This window comes from Mesitornis unicolor, unplaced genomic scaffold (genome assembly GCF_000695765.1).
Source record: "Mesitornis unicolor isolate BGI_N332 unplaced genomic scaffold, ASM69576v1 scaffold3750, whole genome shotgun sequence".
Taxonomy (NCBI): Eukaryota; Metazoa; Chordata; class Aves; order Mesitornithiformes; family Mesitornithidae; genus Mesitornis; species Mesitornis unicolor.
Genome location: NW_010157416.1, coordinates 25,750 through 43,779, shown reverse-complemented (window position 1 = coordinate 43,779; position 18,030 = coordinate 25,750). Strand labels below are relative to the sequence as shown.

The following is an 18,030-nucleotide window of genomic DNA, read 5'->3' as shown; positions in this document are numbered from 1 at the left end:
TCAGGGCCAGGGCTCGCAGCTCAGCTCAGCTCTGCCCAGCTCTGGCCTCCAACGTTCAGAGCGCTGGGCCATAGCCAAACCCAGCAGAGATCCCAGAGGGGAAGTACCTCGGAAACGGGCTCCAGACTACAATAGCTTTTAAATCGCAGAGCAAACCTTCCACCGGCGAAACAGCAAGCCCTGGGAATATCCTGTGCACAAAACACGGGCAACTGCTGGCTGGTTGTTTTATGACCCACAGAGCTAGGTCTGATGAGAAAGTTCAGTTTGCTCCCATGCTAAGCTGTGCTGGGAGGGGGCATGGGGGGACCACATCTCTTCCTGTGGTTTTTGGATTGCTGGGCACACTGGTGGTGCCCGAAAAACAAACACTGCCAGTAACAGCAGGAGCTCTATTGAAAGCTGGGATGACCAAAAGATGACAGGACCTCATGGGTGCTTGGGCTGATGATGTGCACGGAGCACAGCAATCTCTGTAGAGAAGAATGGCCTGTGGCTTTGTGGCTTATTTTTGGGCCAGGAAAGCTCTATAGATGAAAGTGAAGGGTAGATGTGCCCATCCTTCCTTGTGACACCACGGGCTGACACTTAGGAAATGGGTTTTCATTGTCCATGGCATCAGGAGAGGCACCAAGATAACGAAGTGGACCTGCTGCTCCATGGTGCAGAGCCACCAGCAGCTCCAGCTCAGCCCAGGCTGGTCAGACCCTGCTGCACATGGATTCTGCCGCTAAGGGAGGAGAAGACAGAGGAGCGATGCCACAGGAGCATCATGGCACAGCCTGGAGGGTGCTAGGCCTCCAGGAGGAAAAGCCAGCCTAAAGGACCTTTTCCACTCACTTTGGAGCAGCCAACAAGGACACAGGGTTGGGTCTGTTTTCACAGCCCAGCAGACTGTCCTTAAGTGGCTCATCAGATCACAGCTTCACAGGGATCCCCAGCTGTGACACCAGCCAGGCATGGAGCTCCCCATGCAAACACTGAGCAGGTTCACCACTTTCCCTTTCTGCAAATGCCTTTTCCTGTCAGGTGAGAGGGCTCAGAGCTGAGCACCCCAGCAACAGTGACACCGAGCTCACCTACCCACTGCAAACACAGCCCCGGAGCTGCCTGTCCCTCCTACCCCAGCACAGCCCCAGAGACAGCGAGCTCCAGCCTCTGCAGACAGCCTTAGGGAGCAGCTCCCTTCCAAAATTATCCACTGGTGCCCAGGCCTCTGTAAAATCTCTCCAGTGCTCTAACGGCATCACATAAGCTCTTCTTTTTGCCAGCACCTTGGAAATATGACCATACAATTAAAATCAGGAGAAAAAAATCAAGAACTTTTGCTCCAAAAAGCATAATTTGTGCTCATCTCAAACCTCAGGTTCAGGCTGAACTGTGCAAAGATTCACGAAGCCAGGGGAGCTGAGTGCCCCTGTTTCTCTTTCTCTCTGCTCAAAGAGGACAGAGCTGGGAGCTGCCACTGCCCAGGGGTACACCCCAGGCCATAGATTGTGCCAGCCCAGGACTTCTGCTACTGGAGTCACTGCACACCACCTAACCCAGGTCAATAGGCAATGGCAGAGGAGACAGAGCCCAGGGACTTGTCTGCACAGAGGAGCAGCCTGGCCACCAGCTCCACAGCCATCGCTTTCCACGCTCTGGATCCAGGTATTTGCCAGGAGAGCGCTGGCTTGACCCAGATGAACATTTCAGTTGCAGATGAAATATGGGGCATGGCATGGGGGTACGGGGTGGGGCAACATTTCAGGAACACCTCAGCATTTGGGGTAACCTGTATGTGGGTTCGTGTCACCACATCCTTCAGACACACTTTTCAAAATGCTGACAGTCTTGATCTGACGTTACCTCACTGCCCCTGAGGGTCAGGCTGCAGGTCAGCCTTCTTGGCATCACACAGAGAAATCCAGGGGCTGGGACACTGCCTTTGATGGAAACCCTTCCTCAGGAAGGAGTTAAGCTGTTGCTTTAGGTGTGACACTGCAGAAGCGTTCAGTGTGAACAGACTGAGCATCCAGCTGTTACACGAGCTGGGTGACTCAAGGCGATCATGTTGGTGTGCTGCAGCACTGGGAACAGCCCCACTCTGTGAACCCCTCTGGCATCCCAGAAATAAGGCACCACTTGCAAGACCAGCAGGAAGCAAAGGAAAAGTCAGAGAGCAGGAAAGGGGTTTTCATGTTGTAACATCTCCTGACCAGCACCAGCAGAGTGGCTGGAGGAGAGGGAGTCCCCCCTTACACTGAAAAGGCCTGGGAGCAGGAAGAGGAAGGCAGAGGAACACACTTCATGGTCTCTCAACGTGCTTCAAACTCCTGTAATAAAACTGGTGAGAGCAGGCAGCAAGGAGTGCATCTTGATTTCCTCTACTTGAAGCCCTTAGGTGTGACCGATCCCAACACTTCCAACCCTGCCTGCGGTGCCACTTCCACCACAGCCAAGGCGATTTCACCGTCCTGCAGTACAAGCAGCCCATCTGACAAGGAACAGCCCACAGCCGTGACAAACATCATCTCTTTTCCCAATACGAATTAGAGAAAATTGAGATACAAGTCCAGAGCACACAGTGCACTTCACAGACAAACACTCACCTCTTCTGCCTTCTCCCACCATGCACACAGCGCCCGATGCCAGCAAACACCTCATTTTCTCTTCCCAGGGGTTTAAATCGCTCTGTACCTCCACCCTACCGCGCTCTGGCACCGGCAGGGTCACCATCACAGCACAAAATTCAGGGTTTTCTGTTCACACAAGGCTGAGGAACTCCTAAATCATCACTCTTTTTTGGGGGTAAAACCCTCCTGCAGCGAGGTGTGCTGGGCGAACCATCCACTTTTGGCACAGAGTTGGGCACAGCTCCACGTCTCATTCGCAGCCTTGAGGTTTTCTGAGCTCATGTCTCTCAACCGGCAGTGGAAAACTGCATTTTGGGGGTACTTTCTTGTGCTTAAGAACCAAAAGTACAGATGGAGCATTTGAAGAGCAGGGATCGGACGTCTCACAGGCTGCTCAAGCCCTGCCAGGGAGCAGAGAAACCAGCATGGAGTAGGGACCACAACAGCAGAGCCCAACCAGGGCACCAGATCCTCCTTAATGCTGGGGCAAAGGAAAAGGGGAACAACTTCCTTTGCTTTGATCCCCTGCCAAAACCACCCCACTTCTGTTGGAAACAAATTCAACCCAAAATGCAACTCTTCCCACTCTCACTTTGGGCTCAGAGAACAAAGGAATGGGAAAGTTGACTGAATCCCAAACTTCCATCATTACTGATGCTGTCTTTCTGCTGCAGGAGCTCATGGCTGCTCATCATTTACCCCCCCCACAAGCTTTTACCAGCCACTTCTGACCCTCACAGCCCTGCATTCAGTTCTCTTTTCCCCATGAAAACACATCATCAGCTTGTACGCACCTCAACAACTAACCCCCACTGCTCTGTCACTGAGCTACCCTCTTTATCATCTCCTACTTCCCCAAATTTCAAGTCATATGCACACTTTATCAGGCACAATTGGTGTGGTAGAAAACAGCAAACAATGACTGTTTGCAATTACACAAGAACCAGGGCAAGAGCCAGGCTCACAGATGATGCTGCTGAGCTTTCAGACCAGAGTTTTTAACTCTTAATAGCAATTTCCTGTCTTTTTAGGTTTTTCAGGCCAAGTGCTGTGTCATATCAAGCTAAGCACCTTTAGGACCTCTGCTCTAGTAGTGCTCCATCTGTACTCTATCTCTTTTTCATTAATAATTACTTTTTAAGTTCTCTACTAAGCAAATCCACCTTAGCTGTTCACTTGGTTGCGTAGGTTTGATGTCACCCCCTGGCCAGTCTTTTTCTCCTTTTCCTTATCACCAAACCATCTGCCTAAGCGTCCTCCAGATCTGCCAGAACAGTGCCCAAAAAAGCTCCTTACAAAATCACCCGATGACACATCCAGAAGAGCTGACTTCAAAATTACCCTGGTGTATAATATCTGCCAGGTCACAGCGTGTCCCTGAGCCTTAAAGTCCTCTGTGCCACCAGCAAACTGCTTCTCCATCGTTCAGATGTCCTGTATGGGGATGGGAATCTCTGTTCTCCTTGCTCTTTCTCTGCAGGACAGGAATGGGCAATGCTGCATCCCTAAGGGCTTTAAATTAGACCTGCTCAGTGCTGGGAGTAATGAAGAATGCTTTGGGAAATTAATTATCCTATGGACCAAGCTGGGACATGCTCTGCTCTGGGATATCCAATGCCAGGACAAGGGGCAATGGTCCCAAGCTGGAGCACAGGAGGTTCAAGCTGAAGATGAGGACAAACTTTGTCAGTGTGAGGGTTATGGAGCATGGCCCAGGCTGCCCAGAGAGGTTGTGGAGTCTCCTTGTGTGGAGACACCCAAAGCCCTGGCCGTGTTCCTGTGTGACTGCTCTGGTGATCCTGCTCTGGCAGGGGTTGCACTGGGGGAGCTCCAGAGGGCCCTGACAACTCCTGGCATGCTGGGGTTCTGTGATCTCCAGTGAAGACTACGGAGTTAAGCACATTTATACAAGCTCCAATATTGCCCCTCATTACAGCTGTGGTCCAGTTTAAAGAGCATTTGTTTAAAGCATACCCCTGCCAGCAGCCAGGACACAGCTCGAGGGCACAAGCAGGAACGGTGCCTATGGGGGACCCTATGGGTGCAGGGATGTGTCCACATAGAACCATGGCATGGGACAGCGGGACAGGGTCATTTCTGTGACACTTGCCTACAAGATTGTCCATGCAGAGTTAGGGCAAGCAGGGACCCACAGTGTCAATTTGCTCAGGTCTGTAGGTGTGCTCATCCCAGCTGTGCATGAAGTTGCCACGGGAAAGATTTTCTGCTGGAGCAGTTTCCCCAAGAGAAACTGTGGTGTCTGCAGATGAAAGTTTCCAGAGGAAAAAAAAAAAGTGTTGCTAGTGCTTTTCACATTACAAACTTACTGAGCTATTTGATTACAAGTCCGTTTGGTCTGAATGTGTTGGGCTCAAATCAAAAACTTCTCACAATGCAATAAAACCATGATCTGCAGTTTCCTAGCAGCAGGATGTTTCCGGAGCAGGGAAGGGTGTGAATGCAGCCCTGCACCACACTCAGGTCTCTGGTCTGACTCCTTGTGAGGCCACCAGCTCCCACCACACAGTAAATGTTTTCCTCTGATGGGTTTTACCCGTGTCACCATGAGAGGTGTATGTGCACTGCAGGGAATGGCACACAGGCAAGGGGAAACGTGGCCAAACTCCCCCATCCCAAATTCTACCAGGGTGCAGGAACACAGTTCCCCATTGCACCAGCCCAAAGCTGTCACAGGGGGAGTCTGTTCAACTGACTTCAAAGTGTTTCATTTGGATTGAAAATACTGAACAAAACACATGCTAGACCAGGTTTGCATGCATCAATAGTACCTTTTTTTCCCATACCAGCTGGCAAAGAGAAAAATTAAAGACAAGCTTCCAGGTACACACAGCATTCCTCAGATCAAAAGGCATCAATTTCCCTTCCCAAATCCTGGCTGGCTGATGTGCTGGAGCTATGGCAGCTGCCCCATGACCACCACAAGGAACAAAACCACCCCGAATGGACAGCTCGGTGGAGAACCTTCCTCTGTTCCTGCATTCCTTCCAGCACCAACCTCTGCTCCCTTCCAGGAGGCCACAAGCCCCACCAGGACCAGGGCCACCTGGTGACCTCCAAGCAGAGCGATTCACACACTGAAGAGCCTGCAAAATACACATCCCTTCTGCTGCCACCTACACCAGGTTAGAGAGATTACTGCTTGCCATCCCACTGTAAATAACCATAATGCACAGCATTGAAACTCTGAGGAGTGATTTCTTTACATGGGATTAGACAGGATGACGAGCAGTAGCTTTTTTATGACACTCCAGTTTCCCTGAAGGTTGGAGACTTTTTTTTTCTTGTTTAAAATAAATTAAGCAGCTCGCAGACATTGAAGCACACTGTAATTTTGGATCACGCCAGATCCGAATGCAAAAATGTGACCTTATGGGTCAGAACATTACTCAGAAACCTTCCAGATGAGGAGGGGCGGCAGATGGCACCTCAAGGGCTCAGCAAAGAGCTATTCTCGCAGCAAACACAAAGTCAGCCCGGCCCCGTGGGCTCCCTCTCAACTCCCAGCAGTGCTAAATACATTACTGCTCACTGCAGATGATTTGTGGGTAAGAAACAGCAACACGAGAGCTTCCTTCGCCCGACCTCCCTGGCCCCGTCGCGGCAGCACAACAGATGCGTCTGCCCAGATCATGGTGACTGAAGAGCTCAGATAACGACGACCACCAAACCCCCAGACCCATCACCTCTGCACAGGACTGGCCGGCAGAGCTGAGCCAGTAAAGGCTCCCAGCAGGGGCAAGCGCTGCTGGCAAGACCAGGGATGGAGCCCTGGCTGCAAGGAGACAGCCACTTCACTGGGCCCAAACGAGGCATCCAAGCCCCCTGCAATGCCCCTGTGTGCAGCCAGCCTGCAGGAAAGCCTTTGAGGGGACCATCCCCTCCCTCCCACGGGCTGCCAAGACTTCAAACTCCCTGTGAAAACCCCACAACCCTGTAACTAAAGCTTTGCTCCTGACAAGCAAATGCAAAGAAAAGAGGGATGACCTGAAGGTGGCTCTCCTCTGAGCTTCCCTGCAGGAAGAAGATGCTTAAATGCTCCCAGGCTGGCTCCCATGACAGCATCCCACCATTTAAGAGCCATTCACCCAAGATCTGCCTAGATCATTGAGCCATATAACCCCAGCACTGCAAAAGTGAGAGGTTTCTGCTCTCGTGCTTCAACCACCAGCCCATGTCCTTGCAGCCCGGTTACCCTCTCCACATGGCTCTCAGGACTGTGACTTGCAGGTCACAGCAACAGGGAAGTCAGGAGGGCATCGTCATGCCCTGGCTCGCTTCTGACTCACAGGCACATCCTCCTCATTGTGCCTCAGTTTCCCCTTTTGAACCAAAATTGCCCATTGCTGGAGGGTCTGGTGGGATCCTGCAGTGGGGGCATGTGGCAGATCTGACCATCACTACGGGTCAGGAAGCTCCCCCCCCACTTGCAACCTGCTCCAAAATACCCTGGGCGGACAGGGGGAACAAGAAAGGGTTTGCAGAATCCCAACATCACGGCCTGCCCAGACCTGCTGTCCTGTGCAGGGGAGTGCACACAGAGTAAAGCAAATGTTTCCCTTTTCCTATACAACCACTACACTCCAGCTGCCATGGATGTCACAGCTCTCGGTCACCAGAGCTGAGCAAGCCATTAAAGCACAGCAGAAGAAAGCGAAGCACTTCATAACATCTTGACAAAGACAAGTCTTCCCTTCCCAAGATCTCACAAAACGCAGCCAGCTCCCTTTCAGTCACTTCTACTGAGGGGCCCAAAGCTTGTGAGTGAAATATCAGGCTCCAAATATATGAAGAAATGCAGGAGTGTCTGATCCTGCTGTCAGGATGGCGCTGACAAACACCCATCCCAGCATCTCTGAGTCACGGCACAGGATTAGGAGACGTCACACCAGCCTGACGTGACATGGGGACGCACAGTGAGCAAACCCCTGAGGAGGCAGCTCCTGCCTGGCCGCCCCAGGAAGAAATAGAGGAGACAGGGAAGGAACAAGAGTCCATGGGCACGCAGCACATCGTGCTTTGGCCCAAATCCCAGCCACTCAAGGTGAACCACTTTCATCCCGAATGTTTTCATCCAGCGTTCACAATAGCTTATTCTTTCGCAGTGCTGCTCAGCAATGTTTGCCTTTCTCCTCTGCGCCCTGGGGATCTTTCCCAGATCCAAACTTCCAGCCCTGTGAAAATACAAGGCCATGAAGCCAGGAACACAGTAAAGTCACTGGAAAAGGTAAAAAAACCCTGCAGTGATCAGTGATTAAGGAGGTCCAGTCACTGGGAACCAATTTTGCAGTCTCCTTGGCTGCTCCACGACAAAAACGTAACCGTGGCAATGTCCAAGTGATTGCTAATCTGTTTAAAGCATTTAGCCACGCACCAGCCGCATATGTTTTTAGAGCTATGATTATACATCTTCCAGACTGAGCTTCCTTATTTTATTTGAGGGCTTCAAACCTGGGCGCCTGACGGCAAAAAAAAACAAGATGCTTAAAAATATAAAGACAAAACAGATGGCAAGGAAATCTGCCCCCGGGCAGAAGAACCCCCGAGATAAACTGAAAGTAAGACGCAGCAAGGAAGACCCACCTACAGCACACAGGGGGAACGGGAAAAGCAAACCTCTCAGTCCTGCCCAGCCTCCCCCTCAGACTCCTTTTAGCAGCTTCTTATGACCATATTCTGGCTACAACCGTCACATTTCCTTTCCAGACCTCTGGCAAATTAATTAAAAAGGAAGTTAAAATCAGCCCGTTCAGTGCTCCTTGCCCCAGCAGAAAGGGCTGAGTTGTCAGTAAGTGTTCAGCTCCCACTACAAAGTTCATTTGGAAAACAGCAACACTCACCTCTGCAAGGTAAAGGATGCAGAATTTCCGATCTTCTGAACCTACAAAGAAGGAAAAACAGGATGAAAATTAAGCTGCAACTGCATTTCTGCAAGCAGAGACACTGGCAGAGGAATTGGCTAAGAGACAGCATTTAATGAATATTTATTGTTGTCATCCTACAGTGCCAGGCTGTGATCTGGGAGTGATGTATGCTGCATCTGCGGGGCCGTGCGCCGGGCAGGCTGCATTGCATGGTATCTTGCATGGCCTCACTGTGCTATCACGGGGTCTCCTTTGAGTTTGTCCTTTTGCAGAAAGGTTTGTTTCATTCAGATGCCATGCACAGGCTCTCCTGCCTGCCCTGCAATGCCACGTGTAGCCCAATTCCTTCACAGGGGCTGAGGAGGCCCTGCCAGGTTTGGATCTCTCCCACCTTATCTCCATGGACACTTTGCTCCCAGGAGGACCAACCAGAGCAGCTCCTGCTCCTGTGTCCTTGTTCATTCCCAGCGTCTCACCCCAAGCCCGTGGTAGGGTTGGCGGTCACTGTGTCTCGTGCTGTCTGTCCCAGCCTCCATCAGTGCCCATGGTTGGGGTCAGTGCCTCTCTGAGGAGATGGGGCCAAACCCTGGGGCATAGGGAAGTGGCTGACACAGAGCAGGATGGGCTCTCCCCACTGCCCTATTGGGCTGAGGACAAATTCCCCAAGCTCCCACCACCATGGCATCACTCAGGAGACCTGGCCAAGGGACTTGCACTTCCATAGCTTCGGGAAAGGACATGGTGCTGGAGGCACCAACGTTGCAATCTTGCTAAGTCATGGAGCAGCCCAGTTCAGCTCTCCATCTTGCTGGCCCAGGGGATATCTCACACTCTGACTGCTCCATCAGGCTGGTTCCCGCATGGCTAGCATCCCCCATCCCCAACAAAATGGCATTCCTGAGGATCTGCCCTGGTCTTTAACCCCTGCTGGTGAGACACGAGCATCCCCAGCCCCAAGGGAAGCTGGCTCCTGGCATACATCACCCTCACAGGAGGATGTGAAGGTCCTCCTTGCCACAGGACAGGGTCACCTCGGCTCTGAAGCAGGATATCCCATCTCCTGGACCCAGCTCACTCCTTCACACCAACTTTGCCCTTGGTAGTGTGCAGCACCGCTGCGCTGCGGCTTTTGTAACCCTTTTAATGACATTATCCCTGCCATGAGATCAGACCCACAGCTTGGGCACGGCTGCAGACCCTGTTCAAATGGTGTCAACACAAGCTCTGTTTCATTTCAACAGCCTGAGCTGTGCTAACGATGGGAACAGGCTCTGCACAGCGGTGGAAACACCCCGTTCCCCAGAGGAAAGCAATTCTGCTGCTGCAGGCAGCAGCCCAAATGTCAAGATAAGAGCTGTGACCCACTGAGGGACTCAGATGCCTCCTGAGTCACTCCATGGGCAACGTGAAACCCATGAAGTGCAATCCCGCATTTGCTGGATGTCTCTTCCAGCTGCCCTGTGGGGAATCGCAGGCCGGCCGCCGCTCCCAGCTTCACTTCTAATGCAGGTCACAGGACATGGGCTGGAACATCACAACAGGGACACCAGGACACTGCGCCACACCGGGATGCTGGAGCCCAGCCCCAGCAGGGGTGCTACTGCAGATCTCTCGGATGATAAGTCCTTGTGTGCTCTCATAAGCTCCAGTCCACTCCGATGTGAGGGCCAGGGAAGCAGCCTGGCCCCAGGGCTGCCAGCGCTGCCCCTCCAAATCTTCCCTTCCAGAAGGGGAGCGATGCTGAAAGCACTTCCTGAACAGACCTGGCTGGGAGCCTGTGCCTCACCTCTGCACCACAGGGAAACCATTCACCACTCTCCACAGCAGCATTCAAGCAATCCTGGCATCTTCTTCCATAAATCCCAGCACGACCATTGAGGAGCATTTTCCTTGAAACGCCAAAGCCTCCCATGGGAGCCCCTTAGTCAGGGCTTTTCCCCACCCAGAGGGAGGGTCTGTAGGGAGGATCCAAGCCTGCTGCCAGCACACCATGAGTCCACCATCCCCTTCTGCTGCTTCTGTTTCCCAAATGAGTGCTCTGCAAAAAAAAAATCCTACTCCATTTTCTCAACTGGGTGCTGTGCTCCTCCCCGCACCGTGATCAAAGCTCTCCTGGCTGCCTTGCAAAGCAGCCTGCAAAAGACCAACATGTCCCAGCCACTTCTCCTCAGGAGCTTTGACCTGGCTTTCCCGGCTCATCTGAGGAACCAGTGACCCCACAGAGACATGCATCCCCAGCAAAGAAAGGTGATGCAGGAGTGTAACGACCCTGGGGATGACCTTGCTTCTCTTGGGCCTCTGTTTATTGCTTCTGCAGTAACCAGTGACCCTGACAAAGCCCAAAACCATCAGAATTAAGTTCTGTTCCAAATTCCTCTCCGTTAAGCTATGAATCTTAGCACTAGCAACCTCCACCAGCATCTCCTGTCCCTCCAAGGCTTGCAGCTACACATGGACAAGCAGCACGGTGCCTATGGGACAGAGAAAGCAGAGAGCCAGCCTAGGCTAAGGAACCACTTAAATCCCATTAATTTAAGTAATTAAATTAATTACTACCAGTAATTACCTTTAGAGAAGCCAAACAGGAGGTAAGGGAATCCTGGCCAGCCCAGCAGCTGGGCTTGAGCCAGTGCCGACCCCGGGGAGGCACAAGGGGAGGCAGGAGAGCGATGGCAGAGCCAGGCAGGGCAGACCCGAGCGCAGTTTCACTACAAACCACCTTTCCTGGGATTTCCTCCACCAGAGCTTTTTCCAGTCTCCAGAGGGTCAGGCTGGCGTGCTGGAGCCTGCTGTGCCCCGCAGCCATGCAAAATGCACTGCTCCACTCCTGTACCACAGACCACAGAGGCCACGAAAGACAAGGGGAGAAGCACAACCTCACACTGGGGAGGTGGCAGACGCCCGCCTGGGTGAATCCAGAGCTCCATCCCCCACTCCACACTACATTTACAGCTTTTCTGACAGCTGAACAGTGCATGCTCTGAGCCAAATTCAGTGAAACACTACAAGGAAATAAACAGGAAAGGGAAAAACAAAACAAACCAAAACACACCTCACTTGAAGATGCCTCAGTTTCTTCCTGATGTGTTGTGAGGAGGGCTGCCTTATCTGTCAGAGTAACTTGAACCATCCCTGCTCAGGGCTGGGCTGTGCACGCTCAGCACAGGCAAGAGCAGAACATGAGTTTTGTGGGGACACGTCCCCCTCTCCAGCTGAGCCTTGCTCTGTGCACCCCTGCTGATGCTTACACAGCTCCTGACACATTGGCAGCTTCCAGCACTGCCCTGGCTCTGTCACCTCCCATGGGCAACCCAAGGGAAACATCCAGGATCTGGATGGTGCACCCTGGCCATGGAGTCAAAAAGATGGGAGGGAAGGTGATCCTGCTCCTTTCCACAGCCTCCGTGCACAGCCCAGGGGACCTGCCCACGGCGAGGGCAGGCACGCTGCTCCCCAGCACCCAGCATGGGCTTGGTGAGGATGGGGCTGAATCGGGTGCCCAAGAGGAGCTCCCAGGGCAGGGAGCTGCAGGGCCCTGGGTGCAGGGGGAAAGAGGATGGCTGTTGTGTGCATCCAAACCTGGCTGCCAAGGGGGGACAAGCTTGTCACCCTCTGTGGCACGTGTCCCTGGGGAGGTGTGGCAGGGTGCAAGCCCTGGGTGCTTCCCAGCACCCTTGGGGCAGATGGGAGAAGCCGTGGCAGGGGAGAAGCCCCATAAAACACACTCGGCCTCTTATCTTGGAGCTGTTTGCTGTGAGATAGGGTGGGTTGGGATGTCCGGGACAGCAAAGCAGCACATGAAAAGTCCTTGTTTGCAGGATCCCAGCTGGGGATGGGGCTCACAGTCTGCAGATCTTCATCCTGGCTGCAAAACAGGAGTGCTCTTCTCTGTCCCAAAGCCAAGCACGCCCACCCAAGGGGGCCAGGATCCCAGCGAGGCAGCGACCTTCGCATGGAAATTCCCACAGTATCTAGTGAGGAAGTCAGCCCTGGTGCGCTGGGAACGTTGGCTGGTGTGGTGCTCATCAGCCATGCTCAGCTTCTAAAGCAGGAAGACAGAGCATTGTAAAGCAGATTATACTGATTTGCTTTCGCACAGTGCAGTGAGCGGCAGAAACAGGAAACATCACAATGGTCTTCAGTGTACCGGAGATGTCTCAATTGTTATACTCAGCAATACGCCTGTTCCTATTAATGTGCCATTCAGTTATTTAGAAGACCAACAGAAAAGCCCTGCCAAAAGGGACGGACATCTTTTTGCTCGTTCCACCCGCCTTTGAAGCGGCCCTGCCCAAATCAGGAGGGTGAGCGATCTGAAAACCGACCGTGCCGGATTCCCGACGTATGGGGGGTGGCTCAGCGCTGCAGAGACAAACACCCCCCTTCAGAGGAGCTCATTAAGCTATTCCAGATGTGAGCCAGCCAAGTTGTTATGTCAACAAGGAAATAAGCGGCAGAAAACTGCTCACGATATCCAACCGCTCTGGCCTGAGGTGAGGAGGCACATTCCTGCGCCGAGCTGCAAACACACCTTAGTGCACGGAGCTGGGATCAGCACCAGGAAAACCAGTTTCTTCAAGACGAAGAGCAGAGTCATTCCACAGCCTTCGAGGTGGCAGACGCCGACCAGCGAGCACTTCAATGCAGAACGATTTCTTTTGTCCGTTTCTTAGAAATAAGCAGCGCTGAGAACAAACTCAACAAACCCCAGGGAAGTTTCAATGGCTCGTGTCATGGTGCCCCTCCCCGTGTTTCTGCCCCCACCAAATAGGTCAATGAATCCATCTGGAAGCAGAAACATTGTTGGAAATGGGAAATAACAACTGAAAGGCAGCCTGTGGTATCTGGCCTATGCCAGACATTGTAGATCCCCAGCACTGAGGTTCGCAACAATGTGGGGCACGTGGGGAGCAGCAGCTCATCCACAGAGCTCAAAGCTCAGCTGAGGAAAGTCATGGGACGTGGCAAAGTTCATCCAGAAAATGATCCCTTTGGAGAAGCAGCCCAGATCTGGAATAGTCTCATTTGGTCAGGGCCATGGGATTGCACAAAGACATCAGCTCATAGAGTTACGGAGTAATTTGGGCTGGAAGGGGCCCCTCTGGTGGTCTCTAGTCCAAGACCCTGTGCAAAGCACCCGGATCAGCTCAGGGCCATGCCCAGTTGACCCTGAGCATCTCCAGGGATGGAGATCCTAATACCTCTCTGGGCAAGTTAATATTTGACCAACCTCACCATAATAAACTGTTTCCTTGTATTTAATGACAATTTCCCACATGGAGTCCCCGTCTAACGACATTCACTGCCTGGGCTCGAGGAGGAGCTGGCGCACCAGCCCCACGCTGACGTAGTCACACGACTGTACATAAAACAAGCCCATACCCAAAAAGCAACTGCACCAAAGGAGGAACAAGGTGGGACTGGGCCCACGGCCAAGAAGTGGCTCCACCACAGCAAATAGGATGTGGTAGAGCAACTCGTTCATTCCTTTTTTGATCCTGAGCAGCTAAAGGCCATCTTTTATAACAGCCTCAGCATTTTAACTTGAAATAATGGACCTCCAGTCATCCCCCTGTCCTAGAAGCCCACTTTGAGCCCTCAGCTGGATGTGGCAGCCCACCCAGGTGAAGGACACAGTCCACAGCCTCCCACCACGGGCAGGGTTTGCTCTTTCCTCGCAGATGGGGCGTGCATGGGGGAGGGATGCTAGCACAGGGGAAAACCGTGGGCGGCTGAAGAGAGAAGCAGCAGAGTAAAGGTCAGCAGGGCTTGGCCAGCCTCCCTTGGAGACAACCTCTGAACTCTCTCGAGGCACCATGGGAGAAAACTCAAGACTTCACTTCCCTTTCTCACCTTGGCCAGCCCTTGCTGTAGGCAGTGTAACACCAGCACAGGGAACAGCACAGCACGGCCCTGGGGATCACCAGCCCAAAATCTCCAAGAGACACCCAAAAAGCCCTGGAATCAGTGACACCTGAGTGCCCCTGAGGTGTCCCAGGAGATGGAGCTCCCAGGGACTGGGTTAATGCAGGGATGATAAGGGCGATGCTGGCCCTGCACCCCAAGGAAAGATGATCTGGCAGCTCCAGTTGGATGGTACTGTTACACACTGGAAGCAATGGGATAGTGGCGTGCAATGCTGCTGCTGGCCAGAAGCCCTTACAGCTAGCACCCCCAAAAATGCCCCGGATATTTCCAGCTGCTGCTGCAGACACTCACCCTCCTGGAGCTTGACACTCTGCAGGTAGAGAGGGTTCCTCAGCACGTTGCAGCGCCCGGGCTCGTCCTCCTTGGTGAAGAGCAGCAGGTCGGAGTAGACAAAGAGGGTCACCTGGAAGCACAAGAGCAGCAAAGAAATAGTTGTAAGGAATTGATCTCTGGGCTCCAAGACAGTGTCCTGGAAAGGTCCTCTACCCCAGAGAGACGCACCAGCCATCACAGGCAGCCCAGGCACCCCTTCCCTAAGGGGCTGATTGCTGCTATGCCCCTCAAGGTGCTCCCAGCAAGCTTTGGACCAGGCTACCCCCACTTGGCAGCCACCTACCGAGGTCTGTGGAGTCCTGTGACAAGAGGGATAAACCTGCCCGACAGTTGAATGCCATGCAAACACACCCCTCTGCTCTCTCATGTCACCTCCCATTTACATAAGTTATAAATCAGAGGAGCAAGGAGGAGGAAATAAGTCGCCAAATAATCCCAGCACGCTGGAGAAGTTGTAAACTAAAAGTAAATGTGATCTCTCTGGACGCACTCAGGAAGGAGCTGCTCGCTGTTCACAGCCTCTGCGTGTCCCGTTTGAGAACAGTAACAGTTTGGCTTTCACAGAAAGAACCCATGAGAGCAGCAGCAGGGAACAAGCTCAACACCTTCAAACCACGCTGACGGGTGGAAAGCAAACACTGCACCGGGTCTGCCCAGCTCTGTGCTTGAGCAGTGACTCAAGCGGCCTAGAAGCTGGGACTGACTCCAGAGCAGTGGTAAAAGCCCACAACTCAAAAAGCAGATTTTGTGCTGCTTCTGGCTCTGGCCTGAGGTCCCCAGTTCAATCAGTGTGGATTTCTGGGATCTTTAAAATAAGAAGAATGAGCTTGTCCACTGTACCAGAGATCCTCAACACAGAAACCTGCTGGGGAGCAAGTGTCTTGGTGCAGTCACTGCACAAGTAGCCAAAGTTTGAGCCTGTCCTGCTCTCCAGCAAAACTCAGAAGATGCCAGGAAGCGGTTGCAATGTGCCAGGGGGCACACTGGATACCAGGCCCTCCACGTACCACCAAACCACGAGCTGCTTTCGGCACAGGACGTAGCATGCGAGCACGTTGCTACTTTTAACCGCTCCTTGGGATGCCCCCAAAAACCTCCCACAGCAAAGGGAGAGCTGCTCTGCAACACCGAGCAACAGCTACAAAGGTTTTGTGGCCTTTTAGCAACCCTTTTGCAAAACCAGAAAACAACCCAGGGGCTTACTGGGAGCTGGCACCACTGCCACCACCACATCGCTCTCCAAAAGGGTGACTTTGCCCTGGACAGGGTCTGAGTCACTGTTCATGGGGACACAGAGCCAGCACAGTCCGTGTCCGTGCCCAGTGGCTGAGGGACACGTGTCAGGAGGAGGACGAGCTGGGTAACGCTTGATCTCATGGTGGTGAGTCTCCCGCCAGGGCAGCACCATCTGGCTTTGAAACCAGAATCAAGCCCTTTGCCACACAGTTGCTCTTTGCTGTGCAAATTCATTTTTGTGGGGTTCTTAATACACACCAAAGGTACTGGCATAGCTTTAACTGACAACGAAAGCTGGGAGTGTCTGTTTTCCTCTGTAGTATTTGGAAAATCCCTTCCTCTGCCCTCAACACACTCTTGGCCTGGTGCCTACATTCACCTTCTTCATTACTTCTGACCTTATTGCTAACACAAGGAAAAACAAACTACAAACTGCACTATAAAACTTTCTCCTATGCCTGGGACACGTCTGGTGCCATCCCAGGTCCCTTGGCCTCAAAGGAGGGACGTACAGGGATTTTGAGATTGGCAACACGAAGTGAAAGAGATAAAAGCAAGTGGTCTTGCTGGAAACGGAGGAAAGAAAATGAAGACCTAACACACATGGAAGTTTAAAGGGTAGAAGAAAAGATTAGAAGGATCAGGAGGAAAAAAAAAACCTCATCACTTCAAAACCAAGCAGATTTAAATAGGGAATCATGGAAGCAAATACACTAAAAGTATTTACAGGTAATGCTGTGGTTTTATGGGAAGATGGGAGTGATGGAAATCAGGACGTAGAGAAGATAAAAGCACCCAGTGTGGGTTACAAAGAGCATCTCCATTAGATGCTTCCAGGAAGACACCTGATTTCAGAGCAGCTCCACACAGAACAGTTTTTAGAGGTCCCTCTGCTCCTCCAAGTTGCTGGGGGAAGAGAACAAGGGCATCCCTTCCACCCACACAGCCAGAGCACTCCAGCACTGTGAAGCCCAGGGCTCCAGCAGAGCCCACACTCAGTGGTGGGAGCGGGACGGGGTCTGCGGGGCACAGCACTTACCCCATCTGCAGTGCTGAGCATGGGAAACTCAAATCATGGGGAGCCTAAGGCAGCAGCAGGCTGGGATACGAGGAGAGGGCTGGAGGGGACAATCTGGAGTCTGCCTAGGGCTGCCACCACACTGCTGACGAGCTGTGACACGTCCTTAACAGCCCCTTGCAAACAGATCTGCTACCCACCATGAAAAATCACAGGGTTCATAAAAGCAAAAGAGCAAACAAAAAAGAAACACAGCGCCTGAACTCATCCAGGCAAGACACAGAATCCACCAGGGCTGCTCCTTGGAGAGTCACAGGATCTTTGTGTATTTCCCAGAACTCATTTCCTACTCCAAAAGCAGAAATAAAACAACTGGCATGATGTATGGACTCCTCTGAAGACAGCGACAGGCACATCTGGGTCACGACTGGAGCAGTCAAGGCCACACAGCAGTTGTCACAGGCCTTTTAGGAGGTTGTGAACAGATTTTACAGGGGTAAAAATATGTTTATAGAGCATTATACAATGTCTCATACACTGTAGCAAAGCTGCTTCTGCTGGTAGATCTGACTGACTACAGACTGTAACTGGAAAAACATTGTTACAGAAGGAAGGGGCACATTTAAAGTGTTTCCTAAAAGAAAACACGAGAAAATGAAAGCTGGGAGGGAAGGTGGAAAGCAGCAGGTCAGTGTGCTTCCCCAAGGTGAGAACAGGACATCAGCACTGGGACTGCTACGGAGCCCCACCACAGGAAGAAGGAAGCAATAACCTTGCCTTGTAGAGAAAAATACAGTAACACAAAAATAGTATGAAAAGATGCCCTGAAATTAAGCTTTGCAGCCAAAGTCCCTTCATGTTCAAGCTTAAGAATAGTTAAATTCTCCTAACCCTGTCCGCTTCTGCTCACCTACACCCAGAGAGCCACCACCACCAGGGTGACAGCAGGGAGGAGTCTGCAGGTTGGAGCTGCAGCAGCACATCAGAGACATCAGCACGATGGGTCAGTGCAAAC

At 52.3% G+C, this 18,030-nt stretch overlaps 1 protein-coding gene across 1 annotated transcript in view; it reads right to left on the bottom strand.

Annotated features, from left to right (window-relative positions):
- LOC104537081 (regulator of G-protein signaling 3-like) overlaps positions 1 to 18,030 on the bottom strand; it is a 62,223-nt gene that overhangs the window by 22,861 nt on the left and 21,332 nt on the right. Inside the window, exons 16-17 of the mRNA XM_010179868.1 lie at positions 14,714 to 14,831; positions 8,477 to 8,517 (exon numbers count right to left, since the gene is read on the bottom strand). Of these exons, the coding sequence (XP_010178170.1) occupies positions 8,477 to 8,517; positions 14,714 to 14,831 (159 nt within the window). The remainder of the gene's footprint in view (positions 1 to 8,476; positions 8,518 to 14,713; positions 14,832 to 18,030) is intronic.